The sequence below is a fragment of the Amblyomma mixtum genome, chromosome 1 (genome assembly GCF_055824585.1).
Source record: "Amblyomma mixtum isolate Tamu chromosome 1, ASM5582458v1, whole genome shotgun sequence".
Taxonomy (NCBI): Eukaryota; Metazoa; Arthropoda; class Arachnida; order Ixodida; family Ixodidae; genus Amblyomma; species Amblyomma mixtum.
In genome coordinates this window covers 279,870,533-279,890,554 of record NC_143012.1, presented here as the reverse complement: position 1 = coordinate 279,890,554, position 20,022 = coordinate 279,870,533, and the positions used below count along the sequence as shown (strand labels likewise).

Genomic DNA, 20,022 nt, shown 5'->3' with positions numbered 1-20,022 from the left:
GAGGGCCCGAGTTCCGATCCACCATCGTGTTCCAATGCACTTCATGCGCTCAGCGTTGTTCACAACCCCTGTGCGTCCGTAAAGGCTGTGGGCTCAGCTGTCCTCAGTCACTTGACAACGTTGAAAAGTGCATGCTTAATAATGCTTTCAAAGTGAAAAAGCAGAAGATTGGTGGCTACTTCTTGCACCAATACTCCCGCAGTACCTGTATTTAGCAAATGAACACTTTTTAACGGGGTGTGGTTTGTGCATTGTCACATTTTTCAAACACTCTATACTGAATTAGACAATATATCTAACTAATTCCTGTTTTTTTGCGAGTTCGATACATGCGGGTTTGACTGTATGCCACTAGGCCGTCTATCAACACGTATGGCTGCTTCACACAAAGATTTTGCGCTTTTCTTGCACTTTATCCTTTCCCTGTTTGGAAAAATATAACAGCCCACGTTAAAGAGCCTGGACACACATCTGAGCCGAGTAACTATGGCAAGCTTCACAACTCTCAGCCTTCAAAGGAAAGAAACTAAGGCACAGTTGATATGGGAGCGAAAGTGGCGATGAGGTTCAGGCGATCACCTTGCTCATCTGACACAACCACCACAGCAGCGCCACCGCAAACGGAGGAACAGCGGCACACCAGTCATCGATCGCCACCCTCAAATCACCACTGAGTCGTCGGCAAGGCCTACCTGCCAGCCCGACGGGAGAGGGTCGTGGCGAACACTGAGCACCACTTCATAGGACGGGTCCAGCAAGGCCATCACTGCTTCCTGATGCGTGCACTTTGTCACGTCCATGCCGTTCACCTGTGCAAGCAAGACGGCATGTCACCGACAGAGTAGTCCTCACATAACCCTATCAACCCTGCAGTTATAGCACTAAACGTTAATATTACACTGGGATCTGGCATAGAGGTGCTCGTTACTACATACACGACGGAAGCCAACAGTCATCGAAACCAAGGAGCATGGATCCTCTAATTTGTGGTTTTTGTCAATTTAATATTAATAATAAAAGCAGAAGAAAAGACAACCACATGCAGACGGTGGTATCCAAACTCATGACCTCCGTATTTCACATCTGGTGCTCTACCAACTGAACTAACTGCGGCAACGGCTATCCAGTCTTCTGTTGACTGTTGGCTCCCGTCACGTATGTCTTTAAGGAATGGTAACACATAGGCTCTCGGAGTAATTTTTTACAAAGCAATGAGAGCGCTGTAATAGCGGCGCATCCGGGCGCACGGAGCGCGCTGTCACGTGGTATTTTTAAAACTTCGCGAGCCTTCGTTTTTCCCGAATAAAAACGGCCACGCTAAGTCTATCTCGATGGAAGTGCCTGCGTTGGACAATATTTGTGGAGCTCCACAACATTCTTATTGACGCCTGAACGTTTCAAGCTATATTTAAAAAGTTAAATTATTCATCTCGACTAATTATTCAAATAGGAGGAGCAAAAAAATGGCACTGTAACTTTAGATAAACCCTAACAACATCCACGCGATTTCAGTTCTGAAGAACGCTCAGTATAGTTTTTCTATAAATCTTGGTCCAAGTTAGCTGGGACACCCTGTATATATATATATATATATATATATATATATATATATATATATATATATATATATATATATATATATATATATATATATATATATATATATATATAAATGTCTTCGGGTAGCACCTCCCATATCAACGAATTCATATATTTGGGTTTTAACATTGATATGTAATCACTGTAGCCTACAACAATCCCTATGACGAAAGTGACCAGTTGCAAGCAGCAACTCAAACCAACGTATTCACTACTCAACTCACCTTCAGTAAACGGTCACCTACTCGGAGCCGAGCGCACTTTGAGGCTGCCCCGTCTGGTACAATCTGTAGCACAAGCAAAGAAGCAACAAAATGCACACATGACAAGTTTTTCAAGACAAAAATGAGCAGCTGGAAATGTTTCCGGCAGTGCAACTAAAGAATATTTTGGCTTACATGAGAGGTGTGAAGGGATACGCCATAAGCATGCCTGAGGGCAGCAAGAACGCTCCTCACCTTAGAAACGAAGATACCCGGCTCATCAGCACCAAATGGATGGCAAGGGTGGTCCGTGCCACCAATTATGCTCAAGCCCAAGGGGCCACCAGCTTTCACAAGTGTGACATCCTGCAGAAAGAAAGCGATGGCCACGGGAGCATGAGATCAGTGCAATGCAAACTCAGAAAAAAAATGCACTACAATTAAAGCTGGACGCAATCAGACTCCATGTAGGCAATTCCTTGATGTTACGAAGTTTCTCAATTTCCCAAGTCTACTGCATATCGCAGAGGAAATTTCTTACTGTTAAAAAAATAAATCAGATCAGCAATAAAAGGACATGAACCTATACAAATAGGAACTGATGATGAGCACTGCACCAGAACAAGGGGCCTCACCTCTTCAGAGCCAGGTGTTAGCGAGAGGATGTTGTTGGTGACCCTTGTGGTGGTCGTCTCAGTGAGGGTCGTTCGTGTGATCACCTCGGTGGTACGTCCCAAGGTCTTTGGTGCCGGGGGAAACTCAGCGGCCAGAGGCGCGTAGGGATCTGGTTGCTGAATTGTCACGGTCACCAGGGGTCCCTTCAACCGCTGGGACGACGGTGAAGAAGATGGGTTCGAAGTGGCCGCTTGCACACCGCCTGCCGCCGGTGGGAAGCCATTTCCAATGGCCTGGAAAGATACACCACATTGGTCACGGTGGTGGGTACACACACGTCTAGCAACTCCAAATGCCAGTGCACCACCTCAGCAACTCATGTGCCTGAAAGCGATGAAAGCAATGAGCTGGCGACCCACTCCTCAAGCCAGCCTGCGGCATTAGGAGTTATCCACCTGCCTTACTGCCTTAGCCACTGGAGTTACCTCCTATAAACCTCGACCGAAAATGTCTCGGATTAGAATTCAAAGGAAGTCACACATGACCAGCCTACTGTGCATAGGTCATCTGTAGCCATACTGCTTGTCAGAAGCGCAAAATAATTGAGATCCTCGACAGTAGATGACCATGTTGAAGGCACTAAGCAGCAGAGCCTAAGCAGTAAGCACTAAGCAGTAGCTACATGTGTGATCGTGTGAAGGGAACTGCAGCAATCAATGCTCCGCCTTTTGGGAGACAAAAGATATGCCAATGAGCTTCATAATGCTATAATGTTCCTTACGGAGGAGCTGTGGTAGTAATGCATATGGGCATATGATATACAGTAGAATCTCGATGATACGATCACAAACCAGAATTATTTTGGGATGATAAAAATCTGTGAAACTCAATGGCCATAGTGCACTGTGTACTATGTGCTGTATTTTAGATGTTCCAAAAACTCTCCTGTGTCACTACGGATGACAAAAATGCGCAAGCCGTGACCGCATCCTCCAGCAAGCACTACAGCGCACTACAGAGCGTTTCCTTACCAGTGTATACATAATTTCCAGTGCAAGTGCTTCCGCCATTCTCAGGCAAACCGAAGTGTAAAAAAAAAAAAACCTAAATCAGGAGATTTACTTTGAAACCTGTACTGCAGCCTCAACGGTGGCCTGCTTCCTGCAGTGCGGCAACGGCACAGCCAGTATCGATGTTGGCAGGCAACCGCAGCGGCCAAGTCGCGTCGCTAAACTAATCTCGAAAAGCTCTTGCCCTATGGAACAGTTAAGCTGAAAGAGAAAGTCTAAAAACTTAACAGAAAGCTGACGGGCCAGCGCCCTCACCAACCACGCTGCAATAGCTCTTCCGCTCCATCCTACTATGGGATTACTCATTTTAAAAGCACATGGCACTGAGTATCAGATTTAGGCGTGCCCCTGGGTAGCACAGGTTCCTTATATACATCAAAGTGATTGACAGAGCATGCTGTAGTGGCAATGACGAAATGCAACACAGTGCAACACAAACAAAAAATTTGATGGGACAATTACCACTGTGTGAAGCGAGATTCAGTGACAGCTGTTAAGACAATTGTATTTCACAATATGTTGAGGTGGAGAATACGAACCCTTTAGACGGTTCCCACTGAAGCCACCCTCTGGTTACGCATTCATACGCACTCGCTATATCCTCCTCCTTCAACAGCAACCACCTTCCGGTTACGCCTTCCTACGCTCTCATCATACCCTCCTCCTTCCACGGTAATCCTCCTCTTCTTTCCAGGATAACTACAATCCTGGTGGATCCTACCAGGATCCTACCAACTACCCACCGGTTGTGCCTTCTTCCGCTCTCGCCATACCCTCCACCTTCCAAGTTAACCATCCTCAGGATGGGAAATCCTCCGCTCTAATGATACCTTCCTCCTTCCACGGCAACAACCTTCCGGATGGTTCTGGTGGTAACCAACCACCTGTTACGCATTCTTTTGTTTACGTCATACCGTCCCCCTTCCATGATAACCACCCTCCGAGTGGTTCTCATGGCAATGCACTCACCGGTTATACTGATGACTGCGACATCATACTACTACTACTACTACTACTACTACTACTACTACCACCTTAACAGCCGGAATACAGGTCAGACCAGAATATAGGTCGACCCCCCCACTAACTAATACTAAAAATTTAAAAAAAAATCTTTTTCAATGGCAAAAGTATCGTGACACACCCTTACCTTGAAACAAATGCGACTCAACCGGTTGCACAATGGTGACAGTATTGATTTTCATTTAGATGCTCCTCGTATGTACACCCGGCCAATTTTTTAACACCATCGCGCGACCATCGACCCGCGTGCTGGTCAGCACCTTATTAACGGCGCTGAGCAGCGAAACAAACGAGATATGCACATGTGTACACATGCGCTTACTCTCGCTTCTTTCGCCACTCTGTGCCGTGATAAAGTGCTGACAAACATGCGAGGCGATGGCCGCGCGATAGTGTTAAAAAATTGACCGGGTGCACAGTACAGAGAAGGGCACGAAGTGCGCAAGCACTACTCCCGAGTCATCAGAGCCGTTTGAACTCGAGTCGGATGACGATTGCTTCTCATTGCACACGTCCCATAGAGCATCATCCTCTGTGCCGTCTAGTGTGCTGCTTATGCTGCATTTTCTAAAAGACTTGCACACCATCTCTGCGGGGAAAGATTTCCACGCCGACGACACCCAGCCAAAAACCAAAATAGCTTTGTGACAACTGAAACGTGAAAAGGCGGTGCCACAACGTTCCCACACCGCGCTGCTGCTGATGGCGATGGAGGCTGTTGACTTCAGCCGCCCATTGTTGCAAGACTTCCGTAGTTTTTCCGCCAATGACCGGTATATAAGACGAGGGTAGATTTTTTGCCATGGTTTTTTGAGAAAAAGTTCTACCTATAGTATTCTGGTCTTGACGGTACTACTGCTACTACTACAATGCGAAACCCAGGAACGGGTACCTTACAACTGTCACATTAAAACAGCTCACATACAGAAGCTGACAAACAAACACTATGTCACCTTGTCTGTATGAGTCTTTTTTCTGTATTGCGCTGAATTTCTTTGTCATGGATCATCAAATAGCCGACACCCTTTACCCTAGTAGTGGTAAGCTGGGACTCACATGGGTGCCGTGAGGCATGACACGAGCAGGGCGAAATGATGACAGTGATGTGCCAAGGTCTCCACTGTTGGCATAGATGGGCTCCGAGGGGTGTGCTGCAGGCAGTGGAGGATCTCGCTGGGCACTGGGGAATGAGTACGGCTGGTGCGGGAGTCCAGGGTGTGACGTCGGCTGCCCACTGCCTGCCAAGGTGGTCGTGTCATTGCGCAACCCCGGGAGCTTGGTGTAGATTGAATACGTGGTCTGCACAGGGTGGAACAAATGCTTCACTGGAGAGATGCTCGCCTATGTGGTGTTCCGATTTCTTGCCGTCACAAACAGGAGACAAAACAACAAGCGCCCTAAATGCATACCTGCCTCTTCCTCTGACCTGAAAGGCACCCTCGTCCAAAAGGTGGTGTTACAGTGAAACTCCGCAACAACAAAATTTCCACAGAGAATGGAGTATTTCTGATTCCTCATCAACGAACCACACAAGACAATGCAATTATCCCCCCCACTCTGAACAATTTTCAGAGTGAGGTCCCACTTAAACGAATTTGTTTCAAGTACACAGCTGATATTTTTTTTTTCTCCACATCCACATTTTGCATCCACATATGCCCATACCTTGTTAGGTTTCATCAAAAACAGCCTCGAAATCAGTTTGCACTTTCAGTAACACAGCTCACACTCTCTGTGGAACCGGAATAATGTGCAGACATGTGCACATGAAGATGTGATGCACTGCGATGGTTTTGCCGACAGCTCGGACTCTGCGCTTGCGAACCATGGCCATTGGTGAAAGACAGCTTTCAGCCTTTTAGCTCGCTTCGTTGAAGAAGGCATAACGGAAATTAGTTCTGCATTCATTTCAGTAAGAAGTTATCGTGTTAAACATTGCTAAAATGTTAAACATTTTATGCATGGTAAGCAGTGGCTAATTCCAGAGCACTTTCTCTGAAGCTTCTTTGTGGAGCACGTTAGGCCTAGCGACACAGAGCAAAAGATGCGAAACGATCCGCTGTTGGCCGCCGTGCTGGCGGGCGGCCCGGCATTTCAAGCCTGATGTAGGCTAGGATGCAATCTAGTTTCGCATTCAAGGTACAGGCAAGCACACTGATAACGTTTTATTCTTTTTTTTCCTTTCTGGTCAACCTGGACACTGACCTAGTACAGGCATTGCTCAGTAAATGGCGGTGTGATAATGGTTATAGGCGCAGTTTTAACTGAACAACACTCCACCAGTATGTTTGGATTGCAAAACATCTTCAAAAAATCAGAGCAACCGCATTTCTGGTAGTCGTCTCAAGCATCAATTTCGAGGTGCACATGACCCCAATCTTAAGCGCAGTGACACAGTGAAGCACCTAGTCCACCCTGATATGCCTTTCAGCAGCATGGTCTTAGTATAGAGTCTAACAGGATGAAAGCTGGGGTGCTTCTGTAACACATGTGGAAAAAAAAATATGCATTTTGACAGCAAATGTAGCGGGTGCACTTAGTGAGACAGACAGAATTGAGACAGTTACTACGCTTTTCCTTTCACCTCAACTAATCTTCGTTTTCACGCATGCAAGTGCGCACACGCACAAACAAGGAGCAGTTACTACTTACTTTTGTGTTTGCAGGTTGCTTGTCTCCTGCAACTGTCTCATCGGCACCACCGGCGGCACCCACATTGCCAATGGGTCCCGGCCTCTTGTATCCGCCCAGATACGAGGGCCGGTTGGCCATGTATGACGAAGAGGAGTACAGGCTCCCACCATACGGTCTGCTTGTGGTCGTCGCGGATGTCCCCAGAGTCGTGGCAGTGGGCAGTGACGGCTGCGGTCGGTTGGGGTCCCTGAGCACCAGCTCTTCTCTTTGCACAACGAGCCGCACAAAACGCTCTAGCCCCGTGAGCATGGCCACAGCCTGGTCATGCCGCACCCCGTCCATGTCAATGCCGTTGATGGACAGAACGCGGTCACCAACACGCAGCTTGCCATCACGAGCTGCAGCTCCTCCTTCTGCTATGCGCGAGATGAAGATGCCCTGCAAGTGGGTAGAACTCAGCTGCAGGCAGGGTCACAATGCATGCCATGTGTGACAGTTGTGATGCGCACACACCTTCCAACAAAGTTTCTTTTTGTCTTCACTTGTCTCATGATAACGCGGCAAAAGGGAACTAAAAGTAACTGATGGTATGCCAGATTTCTTGCCATGCTGATTTTACTTTCTAATAATTTTTTACTTACCAATTTTCTTTCCATTTGGCTGAACACACAAAACGATGCAGTAAAATGGCAAAGTACTGAGCAGACAAAAGTAGGAAACTGAGGGACTCGTTATGATATACTTATGGAGAAAGCCAACAGTCAACAAAACTAAGGAAAGCATAGGGGAATGTGTTCTTTTTTTTATATAATTTGCAATGTTTATCAATGGGAAATTGATTAGTGTAATTACTTTACAATGATGATGACTCTATGGCTGAAAGATAACCGACTAGAAAGAAGAGAAAAAGAATTGATGACTGATAAAACTGACAAATGGCATGCGGCATTGTTGTATGTCAGCAGGCTCTTTTGCACAAACTGCAAATACAGTAACACCGGATTAATACATACCCGCTTACCAAGTAGTTACAGTTAAAACTTAGTTGTGAGAATTCTCTGGCTTAGCCAACGAAATGCCTATTGGTTAAAACGTACTTTCTGCCACAGTTCGGCTGACGCTGTGCCGTGATGCAAAATGCAAAACCCATTACAATAAAACCTCATTAATACGTACCCGCTTACCAAGTAGTTGCGGTTAAAATGTAGTTGTGTGAATTCCCCGGCGTAGCCACCATTGAAACCAATGTATTGGCTGACCGCTTAAAACGTAGTAGCCCATGAACTGCCTACCGCTTAATGCGTACTTGCCGTCGCGGTTTGGCTGGCGCCATGCTATTACGCAAAACGTTTTCCGCCTTTCCAAAGAGCATTGTCAACGTGCAAACCGCTGGCGATTCAACACTGCGGCCATTTCGGCCATGTCCCGACGAGCGCGGCGATGTCCATGTCAATGGGGAGCCCGAGAAGCGTCGGCCGCTTCTGCGTTCTTGCGCGCGAATGCATCGTCGCCAGCCCTATTGCAGTAACCATCACCGTCACCCCCCCACTCTACCCATGTCATGTGATCTCGCTACACCTCGAGGAAACCTCGCTGCGCGCGTGACGTGTTGTGGATGTGTTGCAGTTAGGCGAAGCGCGTCTTTGTTCCGTGTGCACGCGAACGGTGGGCACCATGCCGAAGCCTACGCGACCGAAGTATCGCGTGCTAACAGTTAAGGAGAAGTTGGACATTATTCGTTCAATTGAAAACGGAACTACGAAAAGTGCACAAGCGCGTGCGTGGGACTTGCCGTTAACAACGGTCTGCGGCATTTGGAATGCTCGGGAGAAGTTGAAAAGCAGGGCCCTATCGAATATGAAGAGGTGCCGCTTGAGGGGATCAGCTTTTCCGGAAGTGGAAGAAGCTTTAGTGCTGTGGTTGAAAAAAGCAAGGTCAGAAAACCTGCCTGTCACCGGACCTCTCCTCGCTGAAAAAGCGGAAGTGTTTGCGGCCCAGCTCAACTGCAAAGACTTTTCGTGCAGTAACGGTTGGTTGGCTCGTTTTAAAGCACGCTACAGCATAAGTTCGAGGGTGGTCTGCGGAGAGGCAGCACACGCGGACAAAGAGGGTGCCGAAGAATGGCAGAATGGGTTACTTCAACAAGAGCTGACCAGCTACGCCGCAGAAGACGTTTTCAACTTGGACGAGTCGGCGCTTTTTTACCGACTTCTGCCCAACAGGACGCTGGCGTTCAAGGGGGAACACTGCACCGGTGGCAAGCTTTCAAAAGAAAGAGTATCAGTTGCTTTTGCGGTCAACATGACCGGGAGCCAGAAGCTGCCACTCCTCGTCATTGGAAGATACACCAATCCAAGGTGCTTCAAAGGCGGTCGATTGCCCTCGGGCGTTATTTACAGGAGCAACCAGAAAGCCTGGATGACTGCCAAGCTTTTTGAAGAGTACATCCGGCTTTTGGATCGGCGTTTCATGGCAGAAAAAAGAAAAATCCTGCTCGTGCTTGACAACGCGTCCTGCCATTCGGAGTTAACAAACTTGGGCGCAATCAAGCTTTTCTTCTTGCCACCCAACACCACGGCACTTGCGCAGCCTCTCGACCAAGGCATCATTCGTTCGGCCAAACACCACTACAGGAAGAACCTCCTACGCAGAATGCTCCTGGCGATGGAAAGCGGGAAGACGTACTTAATTGATCTGCTAGGTGCGGTGCACCTCCTAGCGTTCTCGTGGCAGCAGGTTGATCCTGTAACAATACAGAACTGCTTCACGCGCGCAAAATTCATAGTAAGCGCAAGCGATTCCGAAGTCTGCGATCCCGCCGATGACTGCGACACCCTACTAACGGAGTTGTTGGAACGACAGGGTGGTGCGGAGGCTGTGAACTTCGAAATGTTCTGTGAGGTCGACAGCGACGTTGCAACCACTCCAGGCTGGTCGGACAGCGAGATTGTCGCCGCAGTTGCACCACCCCAAGGTGGTGAGGAAGACGCTGAGAATGAGGACAGCGGCAACGAATTGCCAACCGAAGATTTTAGCCCCACTGTAGCGGAAGCTTCGCAAGCATTGGCGGTAATGAGGGCGTTCGCTGAGAAGAGGGGCCTCATGGAAAAGCTTGCCCCCAGTCTCTCCAATTTTGAGACTGCTGTTGTCGCCGCACGGCCGCCACGGCGGCAACTGAAGATGACCGATTTCTGGTCGGCGGCACAAGAATAAAGTGCACGTACGTACGTGTATTTGTTGGATATTTACTGTGCCTGATTTTCTTCTCTTCTGGGGCGTGAATAATGGCAAAATTTTTATTAGTTGGTTAAGGTGTACTACCGGATAGTGCGTACTATTCCCGCGTTCCCGCCAACTACGTATTAACGGGGTTTTACTGTATCAACATGTGGACTGCCGGCGATAAAACACTACGCCCATTTCAGCTATGTTCCGATGAGTGCGTCGATGTATGTGTCAACAGGGAGCCCAGGAAGAGTCGCCCACTTCTGTGTTTGTGCAGAAACACACTGCCGAGTACTACAGTATAATCTCGTTACTACGAACCTCACATTAACGAATTTTTCATATTTACGAACTTTTTCAAAATCCCCGCCAAAATATCTATATTTTTAATGTAAAAATATTTCACTACTACGAATTTCAAAATACCGAACATTTCAGAATAACGAGCATAATTTATTTGCCCACCTATTATAAATGCACCTCATTATTACGAACTTACCCCGGAGAAGTGAGCCGACTCCCCGAGAGGCACACGCATGGGCACACGCTAACTCTGCTAATCGCCAAGGGCAGGCATCTGATGCAATCCAGTCCAATCCGAAGCCGCCTCGCAACCGGAAGTTGGCTCGTCTCTCCTCCTCCGTTTTTTTTCCCCACGGTGTGCCACGGCCGGTCTCGACGCGTGCGCTCTCTCCTCTCTCCTTAAGAGAGAGCGAGAGAGCGCGCGCGTCGAGACCGGCCGTGGGTGTGCATGTGACTAGACTACCTCCGCGCTTTTCTTTTTTTGTGTGCGGCCGCCGCGAACGCGAGGCCTAGTCGTTTCTCGCCGCTGCGTGTTGACTGTGCTGACGATGAATTCTGCGGGCGCCAGCGTCAAGATGAAGCGACGGCAGTTCACGCTTAATGAAACACATCGTTTCGGAAGCGCCTAGTGCAGCGCTGTTAAACCTTCGGCTCGGACTCCTGACAGCCATAAATGTCCGCCAGGCTGCCGAAATGGTAACTGGGGTGTGGTGGAACGTAAAGGCCTCGACCATCAACAACTGCTGGAGGAAAGCTGGCCTGGTGAAATCGCCGCTTCACACAGAAGACTGCGATGACGCTGATAGCACGGATGACGACGGCGCAAAAGAGGTGCGGACTGAAGTCACTGCGAAACTCTCTGTAGACTCTTCTGTAACTTTTGCCGACTACGCCGAGTCGGAAAATGCTGCCCCCGACTGTAGAAGACATCGTGAGCAGCGTTTGCGAGTATGGAGAGCGCGGCGAAGAAAATGAACTGGACGACGATGCCGACTCGCCGCCTGCAGACCAAGCGGCCGAACCTGTGTCTAGTGCGGAGGTTCTTGCATCCATAGGCAAACTTTGCACATTCATCGGACGTTGTAGCGATGTGCCTGATTCTGTGCTCCAAAAAGTTGACGTTGAAGAGTTCGTCCTGGGGCGCCTGTGTCGCACCCGCCAGAATCACGGATTTCTTCAAATAAACGAGCGCTGAACCTCTCGTTTGCGTTCCTGTTTGAAAATTACATAGCTTGTCATGTGCCCTTCCTGAAGGTACAGTATTTTCATTGTCCAGTAATACTACTACCTTTTTTCGCGAGTCTTTCGTTATTACGATATTTCAAAATAACGAACGATTATTCGCGACCCCGCGAAGTTCGTTGTATCGAGATTTCACTGTAATACTGTTGCCAGCCCCATCAGAGCAACCATCACTGTCACCCCACCCAGCCCGTGTGACCTCGCACTGCGCATGTAATTGCGGTGCGGTGCTGCAGCCTTGTGTTCGGCGGTGCAAAGCACAACGAAGTTGGGCCTCACGAACAAGCCTGCTCCCGGTCTCGCTGATTTCGAGACTGCTGTTGTCACTGCACGACCGCCAAGGCGGCAATGGAAAATGACAGAGTTCTGGTCGGCAGGACGTGACTAAAATGCACTCACATGCATCCATGGGAAATTTATTGTGCCTCAATTTTTCTGCAGTCTCAGAGGGTGAAGAATGGCAAATTTGTAGTAGTTAAGGTGTATTACCGTACAGTGCATACATTTCCTGCATCCCCGCCAACTGTGCATTAACGGGGTTTTACTGTACTAACGCAAGGCGATTCCTCGATTAAAGCCAATATTGTAATCACATCGCATGGCCAAAATGAGAAAAATGACGGACAATTCAGCATGGTTAGGCCAAATGTGAATTAGGTGAGCTAACACATCGGTTTTCACTTCCGTTTCAGTTTCAGTTTGAGTCTCCGTTTTCAAGGTTCTCTACATTACTTTCATAGATCGCTGGGAGTCCACACAACACTCCTGGAGCAGTGGAGCAGCGGGTAAGTGATACGCCACTGCCCTGCGATAGCAGGTGCTGCCATGGATGGGCTTGAGAGACCCAGATTGGTCTTCCCGAGCAACCTCTGACAACAAATCATTACCTGAACTGCCAGTTGCCATGCTGGGCAGTTTGCTCACTATCCGACATAACAAGGTTGTGATGACAGCACAAGGTCCTCTGACTTAGGTGGCCCACCTAGGTTGTTTCAAGGTCAAGCAGGCTTCAGACAAAGTTTGCCAAAATCGCTTGCGGACTCAAGTGCTAACGCATTTTGCATAGTTGGCCATAAAGCCTGCTGGCACGTTGCCCACTGTGGCAGGTGGGCCACCTACCAGAGGCTCTAGACAGACAACGGAAAAAGTGGTGAGTGTGGGCTTAAGTGCTAACACACTAAAAAAAAGTAACAAAGGCAGAGAACACTCACCTGGCTGCCGTCCTTGTATGGTGTGCCTCCTTTGCCCCCAGCTATGCTAAACCCTAAGCCGTTGTGGTCCCTTATCAGTGTCGTATAGATGATCTGGAGAAAAGCACACAGTATGCACAACACTGAAATGATTTTGAAAAAATACTTGCGACTGCAGAGAGAGATGCAACACTGCAGGGTTCAAATGTACGGACATGAAATTACCATAATAAGACAACTCTCAGCATCAAAGAACAGAAAGATCTTCACGGCCAAGTAAGAAGCACAAAAAAACAGTCATAATAAGACACATCAGACTAGACCTGTCCCAATCATCTAGGGCCAAATTTCTTAACTGCTCCATATGTCAAAGCAAGCAGCAAAGGGCATTCATTCATAGTCGATAACAAGCAAGTCATGCTTTTAACAGCTCTTTCATCAGCATGCGACAATGTCATCCACACAATGAATACCTCTCGCTTGGTCTCGAAGTCTGGCTCGGGTGTGCGTGGCTCAGGTGTGGTGGGGAGCGACCGTTGGTCACCATCTCCAGGGTGCAGTGGGGCCAGCAGGCTCTGGGCTCCTCCAGTGGCGGGTGGTCGTGCCCTCTGCTGGGGCACTGATGATGCAGCAACTGACAGGGGAAGAGGCTCTTCCTCCTCCGGGGGACGCAGGGGCTCGGAACGAGTCTGCTGCAGCGGTGCCTTGGGTGGTGCAGCAGCCACAGTCACTGGCTCCCTCTGATAGGCACAAGTGAGAGGCACAACCTGTGGTCAGTTCTTCTCTCTCTGTACTATTGGTGCCACAAACTAGAGCAGGAGCTGTGCAATTATTTTTTATTTTTCAGAAGTTCGCCAATACACCCATTTTTGCACTTTTCTACGAGTCTTTAATACCCCTGTCAAACTAGCAAATTTAGCCTGTTACACTAGCAAATTTAATGTCATTCGAATCGAATGACATTAGCACCTAATGTCATTAAGCGACTGCTACACGGGAACATGTAATGTCATTAGGTTCGAATGACATTCGCCATCGAATGAGTTAGGGGAACTCATTCGCATTCGATCTCGAACCGAATGCGTACTCTGGACACCAGATACACAGCAGGAACAAGCGACGCGAAAAAATAATGTGCACACTGCTAAGCTTAGAAAGTGCATTTATTTAGTTTTGATAAAAAAAGTTAGTTTGTGTGAATCTCTTCACACTAGAGGCTGTTGTGGATAGCTGTTACTCTCGGTCTCAGCAGCCTACCGCAGCGGCCGAGCGTGAAGCAGCGTCTTTCCCGCGACCGTTGGTCATTTTGGGATGCGTGATTCTTGGCGGTTGGCACGCAACGTTCGTTAAGCTCGAAGGTACTTAAAGACGTAACTGAGCAGTTTACCTTTTGGAAGCCATTTCCAAGACACGCGTGTGCGCGCGCCGCCATGTCAGCCATTTTGTTTGTTTACATTTATCGGATTTGTGGTTGACTTTGTAGTACTTGGCTTGGCTTTGGTGGCTAAAGTGGTGCAGAATGGCCGCAAATAATATTTTAAGCTTATAATACGGCACACAAATGTTCTCACCCGCTTTTGAAACATTGCACAACAATTTCAAACATCTTTTATGCGTACTGATGTCGTTCAGTTGGACTATTTTTTTTCGTGTAGCACCGTAAGAGACCGAATGACATTCGATGCATTGAATGCCATTAGGTTCGAATGACAATAAATTTGTTAGTGTGACAGGGGTATAAGACATCAGTCACAATGCCGTCTTCTTACCGCCAAAGACGAAGTGGGCCGCTGAGCTTCTCGTGCAATGAGCAAGGAAATCCTGTTGCCAGCTGCCTTGAGTGTATTCACTGCCTCATAATGGTCTATGTCCACTACAGACATATTATTGACCTGCAGAAGAAAAAATATCACTGACAGTCAAAGATGTCACCCTACGCACATATAGACGAAAAAAAAGAACAATCTCATAGTGTTATTGATAAGCAAAGGCCCACACCAAACCATTGGATAACGTGCAAACTTTATGATGTGTCCGATGTGTACTGTGATGCATGCAGGTCGCACAGGGGGCAAGGGTGTAAGGCACTACCAGGTCACCACGTTTCTCAATGCTTCCATCAGGACTGCGATAGCTCCTCACAAAGAGGAGGAGGAGAATGAGACCCACTCCAGTAATTCTTTTTTTTTTTTTTTTGTGAAACGAGCTTATCCTCCTTTAATACCCCGGAAGGTCTTACATAGTAAGATAATGGGCTGGCTTGTGAAAGAGCTTTTATTTTCTTTTGTTTTTTTTTTGTCTTGGATTTACCTAGACCGAGCATTCTCATAAATTTTTCAAAGACCACTTTCTACCGACTGCTGCTGCTTAAGTCGATACTGCACTGAGGAAAATATGTGCTTTGGTCATCAACAGCCAGACAATGACTACATATTAGCAGCATATTTTGCAATGTCAAAATGAGCACTCGCCTCAAACACATTGGGACAGCAGCACATCCAATACAAATAAAGACAGGTCAATATTCACCATCAAATTAGAAAGTAAACACATATACCTACTTGCCATATCTACACGACTGTAGGTCGACCTATCTTTTAAAATTTGAAAATCCGAGGTTTGAGGGTCGACTTGAAATCTAAACCAAAGGATGGCACCATAAATAAAGGCGATGCGAATGAGACATCAGGGGTGCAAATACAGTCGAACCTCGATGTAACGAACCTCAATGTAACGAAATTCGCGATGTAACGCATTTTTTTCATTTCCCAATCACTTCCCCATTGAAAACCATGTATTTTTTTTCGCGATTTAATGAAGTAATTTTGCTCCGCACTTTCGATGTAACGAAGTCCTTGCGCATCGCATGCATGTGCCAGGAGCTACCTTGACAATCGAATGAGAGCTAAAAGTTTAGCCGAGACGAAACGCAGTTTGTATTTGCCCTTTTACGCGCCAATTTTGCCGGCAGTGTGGGAATCTGCGAGAACGTACCGCCGCGCCATCTGTCGTGCGCATACAAAGCCCGCGGCATGGAAGTTTCAAGACGCGCCATGACGCCACTGGCGAGCTGTAGACTCTGAACGTGAAAGCGCAAACCGGAATTTTCTTGCAGCGTCCGTTCGTTTTTTTTTTGCGTGCGATGTCCTCGTAGAGAACAACAAAAAAAAGTCTTCAGTGTTGACAAACTCGTGGAGCTAGTGTGGTCGTACCTTTAAAACGGGTGAGCGGCGAAAAAAAAAAAAAAACGTGCCCTGGCAGAGGAGGCGAGTGGCGAAGGGGGTAGAGGGGAGGCATGGCGTGGGAGGCGCGCGCGGTGCATTCTGGGTGGGCGGCTTCGGCGCGCTCTCGGCGCGGCCCGCGCGAAATGCAGCCGGCTGCATTCCGCGCCGGGCGCCGTCAGACATGGAGGAAAAAAAACTGAGGAGGGAGCGTCCGGCGATAACCTTGAAGCCTCGTCTTAACAAGTAAAGATATAGCAAAAAAAAAAAGAGAGTGTGTCCCCCCGTGATCGCACCACGTGATAGCGTGCGGTAAAGTCTAGCCCCGCTGCGCGCGCGCATGCGCCGATTAGCGCGGCAGACTAACTGTAGATCAACTTCCTTGCTGTAGACGCCCGCGCCGCTGGTCGCGCATACGCGCGCACTAAAACATACCGGAATCAAAACATAAAGGACCGGCTCGGAGAGCGAAAAACTGAGGGATAAAACGACTTCAAAACACTCGGCTTGCGAACGCTGGCCGCGTGACGTCATGCTCCCTCCTTAGTTTTTTTTCCTCCATGCCGTCAGAGCGCGCCGGTAGCCGCCGAACACGCTGGCGATCGGGCGCCACTGTTTCGCGGACGTGACGTCGCCGTGCCGCGCGCGCACGCGCGCTCGCGCTACGTCGGAGTAGAACCGCGCCGCGAGCACAATCCCACCGCGCCGGCGTGAGCGATGCGAACATTTTTCTTTATTTTTCTCTGATGCGTCCCCGGCTGCAAATGTTCAATGCTGATGATGATGATACCAGTAGCGACATCTTGTGGCGGCTTTCAGTACTAGGCGCTGCGCTCGTTCTTTTGCTATGCGCACAGGGAGAAAAATGATGCCGTCGCGGTGTTTGCTATCACTCATTATGCTCCTGATGTAGAAAAAAACATCCGATGCCCTTGTTAGCGATACTATTACTCGATTTTCTTGCGTATTTCCTCAATAAGTGATTTACAAGTTCCCATCAACAAGCAGTGTTCCTGAACCAGTTATACTTTATTTTGACAGCTGAAACATGGGAACCTCGACGTAACGAAATTCGCGATGTAACGAAATTTTCGGCTGCAAGTAGGACTTCATTATATCGAGGTTCAACTGTACGTGGTTGCATTTTCGCTGCAGGGGTCCATCGCAACCCTCTTGGTGCTGGCCTTGAGCAGCTGCTCGTTAACGTGCAGAACCGGCACCCCTTAACCGTGCACGGTGGCCAATGGCAGCTACCCGAGAACGTTATCGCGTTCAGCTCCTAAAGCCAAAGCTTAAGCGTTCTCCAAGCATTTTTAAAAATTTCAACTGCACACTTGGTGCTCGAGGGAGTGTCGATATATGGTGGAAGGGCCGCTGTTCTAATCGCGGTGACACTGCCACTCAGAACGACAGCAGTGCCAGGTTGTCGGTAGCTGACGGAATAACTGACGCCACTCACGCGTTGTTTCTTTGACGCATTTGACAACTGCCTGCCATGTTTTACCAGTTTTTAATGTAGTGCTTCTTCAATCGTCATATGTGTTCCAAGTCCGGTAAGCGTCCGGTGCTCATTCATGGCTACATTCAAGATGCCTGTTATTCTTCATGCCGAAAGAACAAACTGCGTGCCGGGCCGCAAGTCCATCTCAGTACGGATGATACAGGTGTGGCAGCTGCAGCGAGGCAAAATTTCCAGTTGTTCCACGCGATTTTGTGCTGCGGCTGTTTGCGAAGTGCGAGAATCTGCTGAACGACGACGTGTAACGATGTGCTGTGGACTGCAGCAGTGATCACGACGACAGCGCTAATGAGGACAATGGCTCAAGTGTGGATGGGTAGTTCGGTGACTGAAGCATTTTAGTCTTGGAATGTGCTCATGGGCACACTTGCGCGCAGCAGCCGATAGCAGCTGAGGATAAGCGGCAGCGGCCTCAAGGATCTTATTTTTCTTACATGCAATATGGGGGGGTGTCGACTTACATTTCAGTCCACTTACAATCGTGTAACGATGGTAGGCAAAGCACAAAATGTTCTCTACGCTCGTGCAGCCCTCTAAAGTCATATTATCAAAGCTTCTCCTTTCAAAAGCCAACACATATGAATTCCAAAATTGTAAATTGTGGGTTTTAACATCCCAAAGCGACACGTGGACTATGAAGGATGCTGAAGAGCAGGGCTACAAATTAATTTAGACCACTGGAGGTTTTTTTTAATGTACGCTGGCATTACACAGCACATGGGCATTTTTGTATTTCGCCTCCATCAAAATATGGCCGCCATGGCTGGGATCAAACCCGCGACCTTGGGACCAGCAGTCAAATGACAAAGCCACTGCAACGAGTCATATGAATTCAGGTATTTTTTTTTTGTTTTCCAAATTCTACAAAGCTCCAGAGCCCTGATGTGCACCGCATTCAATTCTAGACTCACAGAGAGAATCTTGTCACCGACTCTTAGGCCCGCCCGTTCAGCTGGTCCTCCCTCGGTGATCTTAGAGATAAATATACCCTGAAAAGCAGGACCACATTTTCAAGTGTCATGTGTGGAACAGAAGTGGACAGGGACAAGCAGTGAGTTGTGGCACTGACCTCATCTTCCCCTTTGAACGGTGTTGAGTTCTTCCCACCAGCCACACTCAGCCCAAGGCCGGAAGCATTCCTCTCCACGTAGATTCGCATGTGCTCCTCCACTACAGCAGCAGGCGCAGCACCACCTGCAAGAACATACACACTGGATATTACGATAGGCTATAAACTACCATTCCACAAGCATATTATTCAATGCAGTCATAACCCTGCATACTACAAGCAAAATAATGCAGCAGAAGCTAATGCCCATTAAGAGTGTGGACATTATGCTTCTAAAGATGCTGACGGGGACAAACGATGGGTGTTGATGCCTACTTGCTCCTTTGTTTGTGATATGACACAGATGCATCAGCAGCTGTTTCACGTGCACTACGCTTGTTAAGAAGCTAGACACCGAAACTTGAATCACATCCAGCACCTGTTGTTCACACAGGTTAAAGCAGTAACATGCACGCGTGCGTTTCACTTGATCCACACCACTGGCATAAATTCAATTCTGACAGTACAGATTCTAATTCACACACTTATGCAGTAATCCAGCATACCCGCACCCTATGAGTTATCAGTGGTCATTCAAGAGTGCCCCCTATGTGCCATATGCTTATTCGCTAGCAGTAACAAGAATGGCTGGGAAGCTTTCCACAAAGCCCTCACCGTCCCCAAATGATGTGTTTGCTGCATCTAGTTCAGATTCAGAGTCCATCCTCTGGCGCTCCTGCGGAGGTGAGGGTGGCGGAGGTGGCAGGGGTTCCTCCTCTTCTGGCCGACGGAGAGCCTGCATCAATATGGATGCAACCTGGAAGGAAGAGGTCCAGTAAGGTCCATAAACGCACAACGATCAATCGCAAACCAAGCAGTGGGAGGCAAAGCAGATAAAGGGCAATAAAATGGCACCCTCGCGTGCGGCCCGGCAGAATAGCAGCAAGCCTAACAGCAAACGGTTTGGTAATTTCGAATTTGGGCATGCACGCAACTGTTCGTCCTGGATAGCAAACCGTAAGCATGCACTAGCGAGTGGGGTGAATGGAGCAGAATTCGTGCCCTCGCCACTCGCACCTTTCGCAACTGCATACGGTGCCTTGGCAGCGCCCGTCTTCCTAAGCCTGCCT

At 48.3% G+C, this 20,022-nt stretch overlaps 1 protein-coding gene across 13 annotated transcripts in view; it reads right to left on the bottom strand.

Annotated features, from left to right (window-relative positions):
- The window catches only part of LOC149371883 (protein lap4-like), a 165,985-nt gene that overhangs the window by 61,190 nt on the left and 84,773 nt on the right, over positions 1-20,022 (bottom strand). For 12 of the 13 annotated variants that reach the window (XM_089566189.1, XM_089566191.1, XM_089566195.1 and 9 more), the window contains 12 exons: positions 19,568-19,709; positions 18,914-19,038; positions 18,756-18,833; positions 14,874-14,996; positions 13,578-13,844; positions 13,126-13,218; positions 7,163-7,582; positions 5,567-5,809; positions 2,438-2,710; positions 2,058-2,168; positions 1,824-1,886; positions 693-809 (listed from right to left, as the gene is read on the bottom strand). In XM_089566189.1, coding sequence (XP_089422315.1) covers positions 693-809; positions 1,824-1,886; positions 2,058-2,168; positions 2,438-2,710; positions 5,567-5,809; positions 7,163-7,582; positions 13,126-13,218; positions 13,578-13,844; positions 14,874-14,996; positions 18,756-18,833; positions 18,914-19,038; positions 19,568-19,709 — 2,055 coding nt within the window. The remainder of the gene's footprint in view (positions 1-692; positions 810-1,823; positions 1,887-2,057; positions 2,169-2,437; positions 2,711-5,566; positions 5,810-7,162; positions 7,583-13,125; positions 13,219-13,577; positions 13,845-14,873; positions 14,997-18,755; positions 18,834-18,913; positions 19,039-19,567; positions 19,710-20,022) is intronic. The other variant, XM_089566194.1, reaches the window with a different exon arrangement.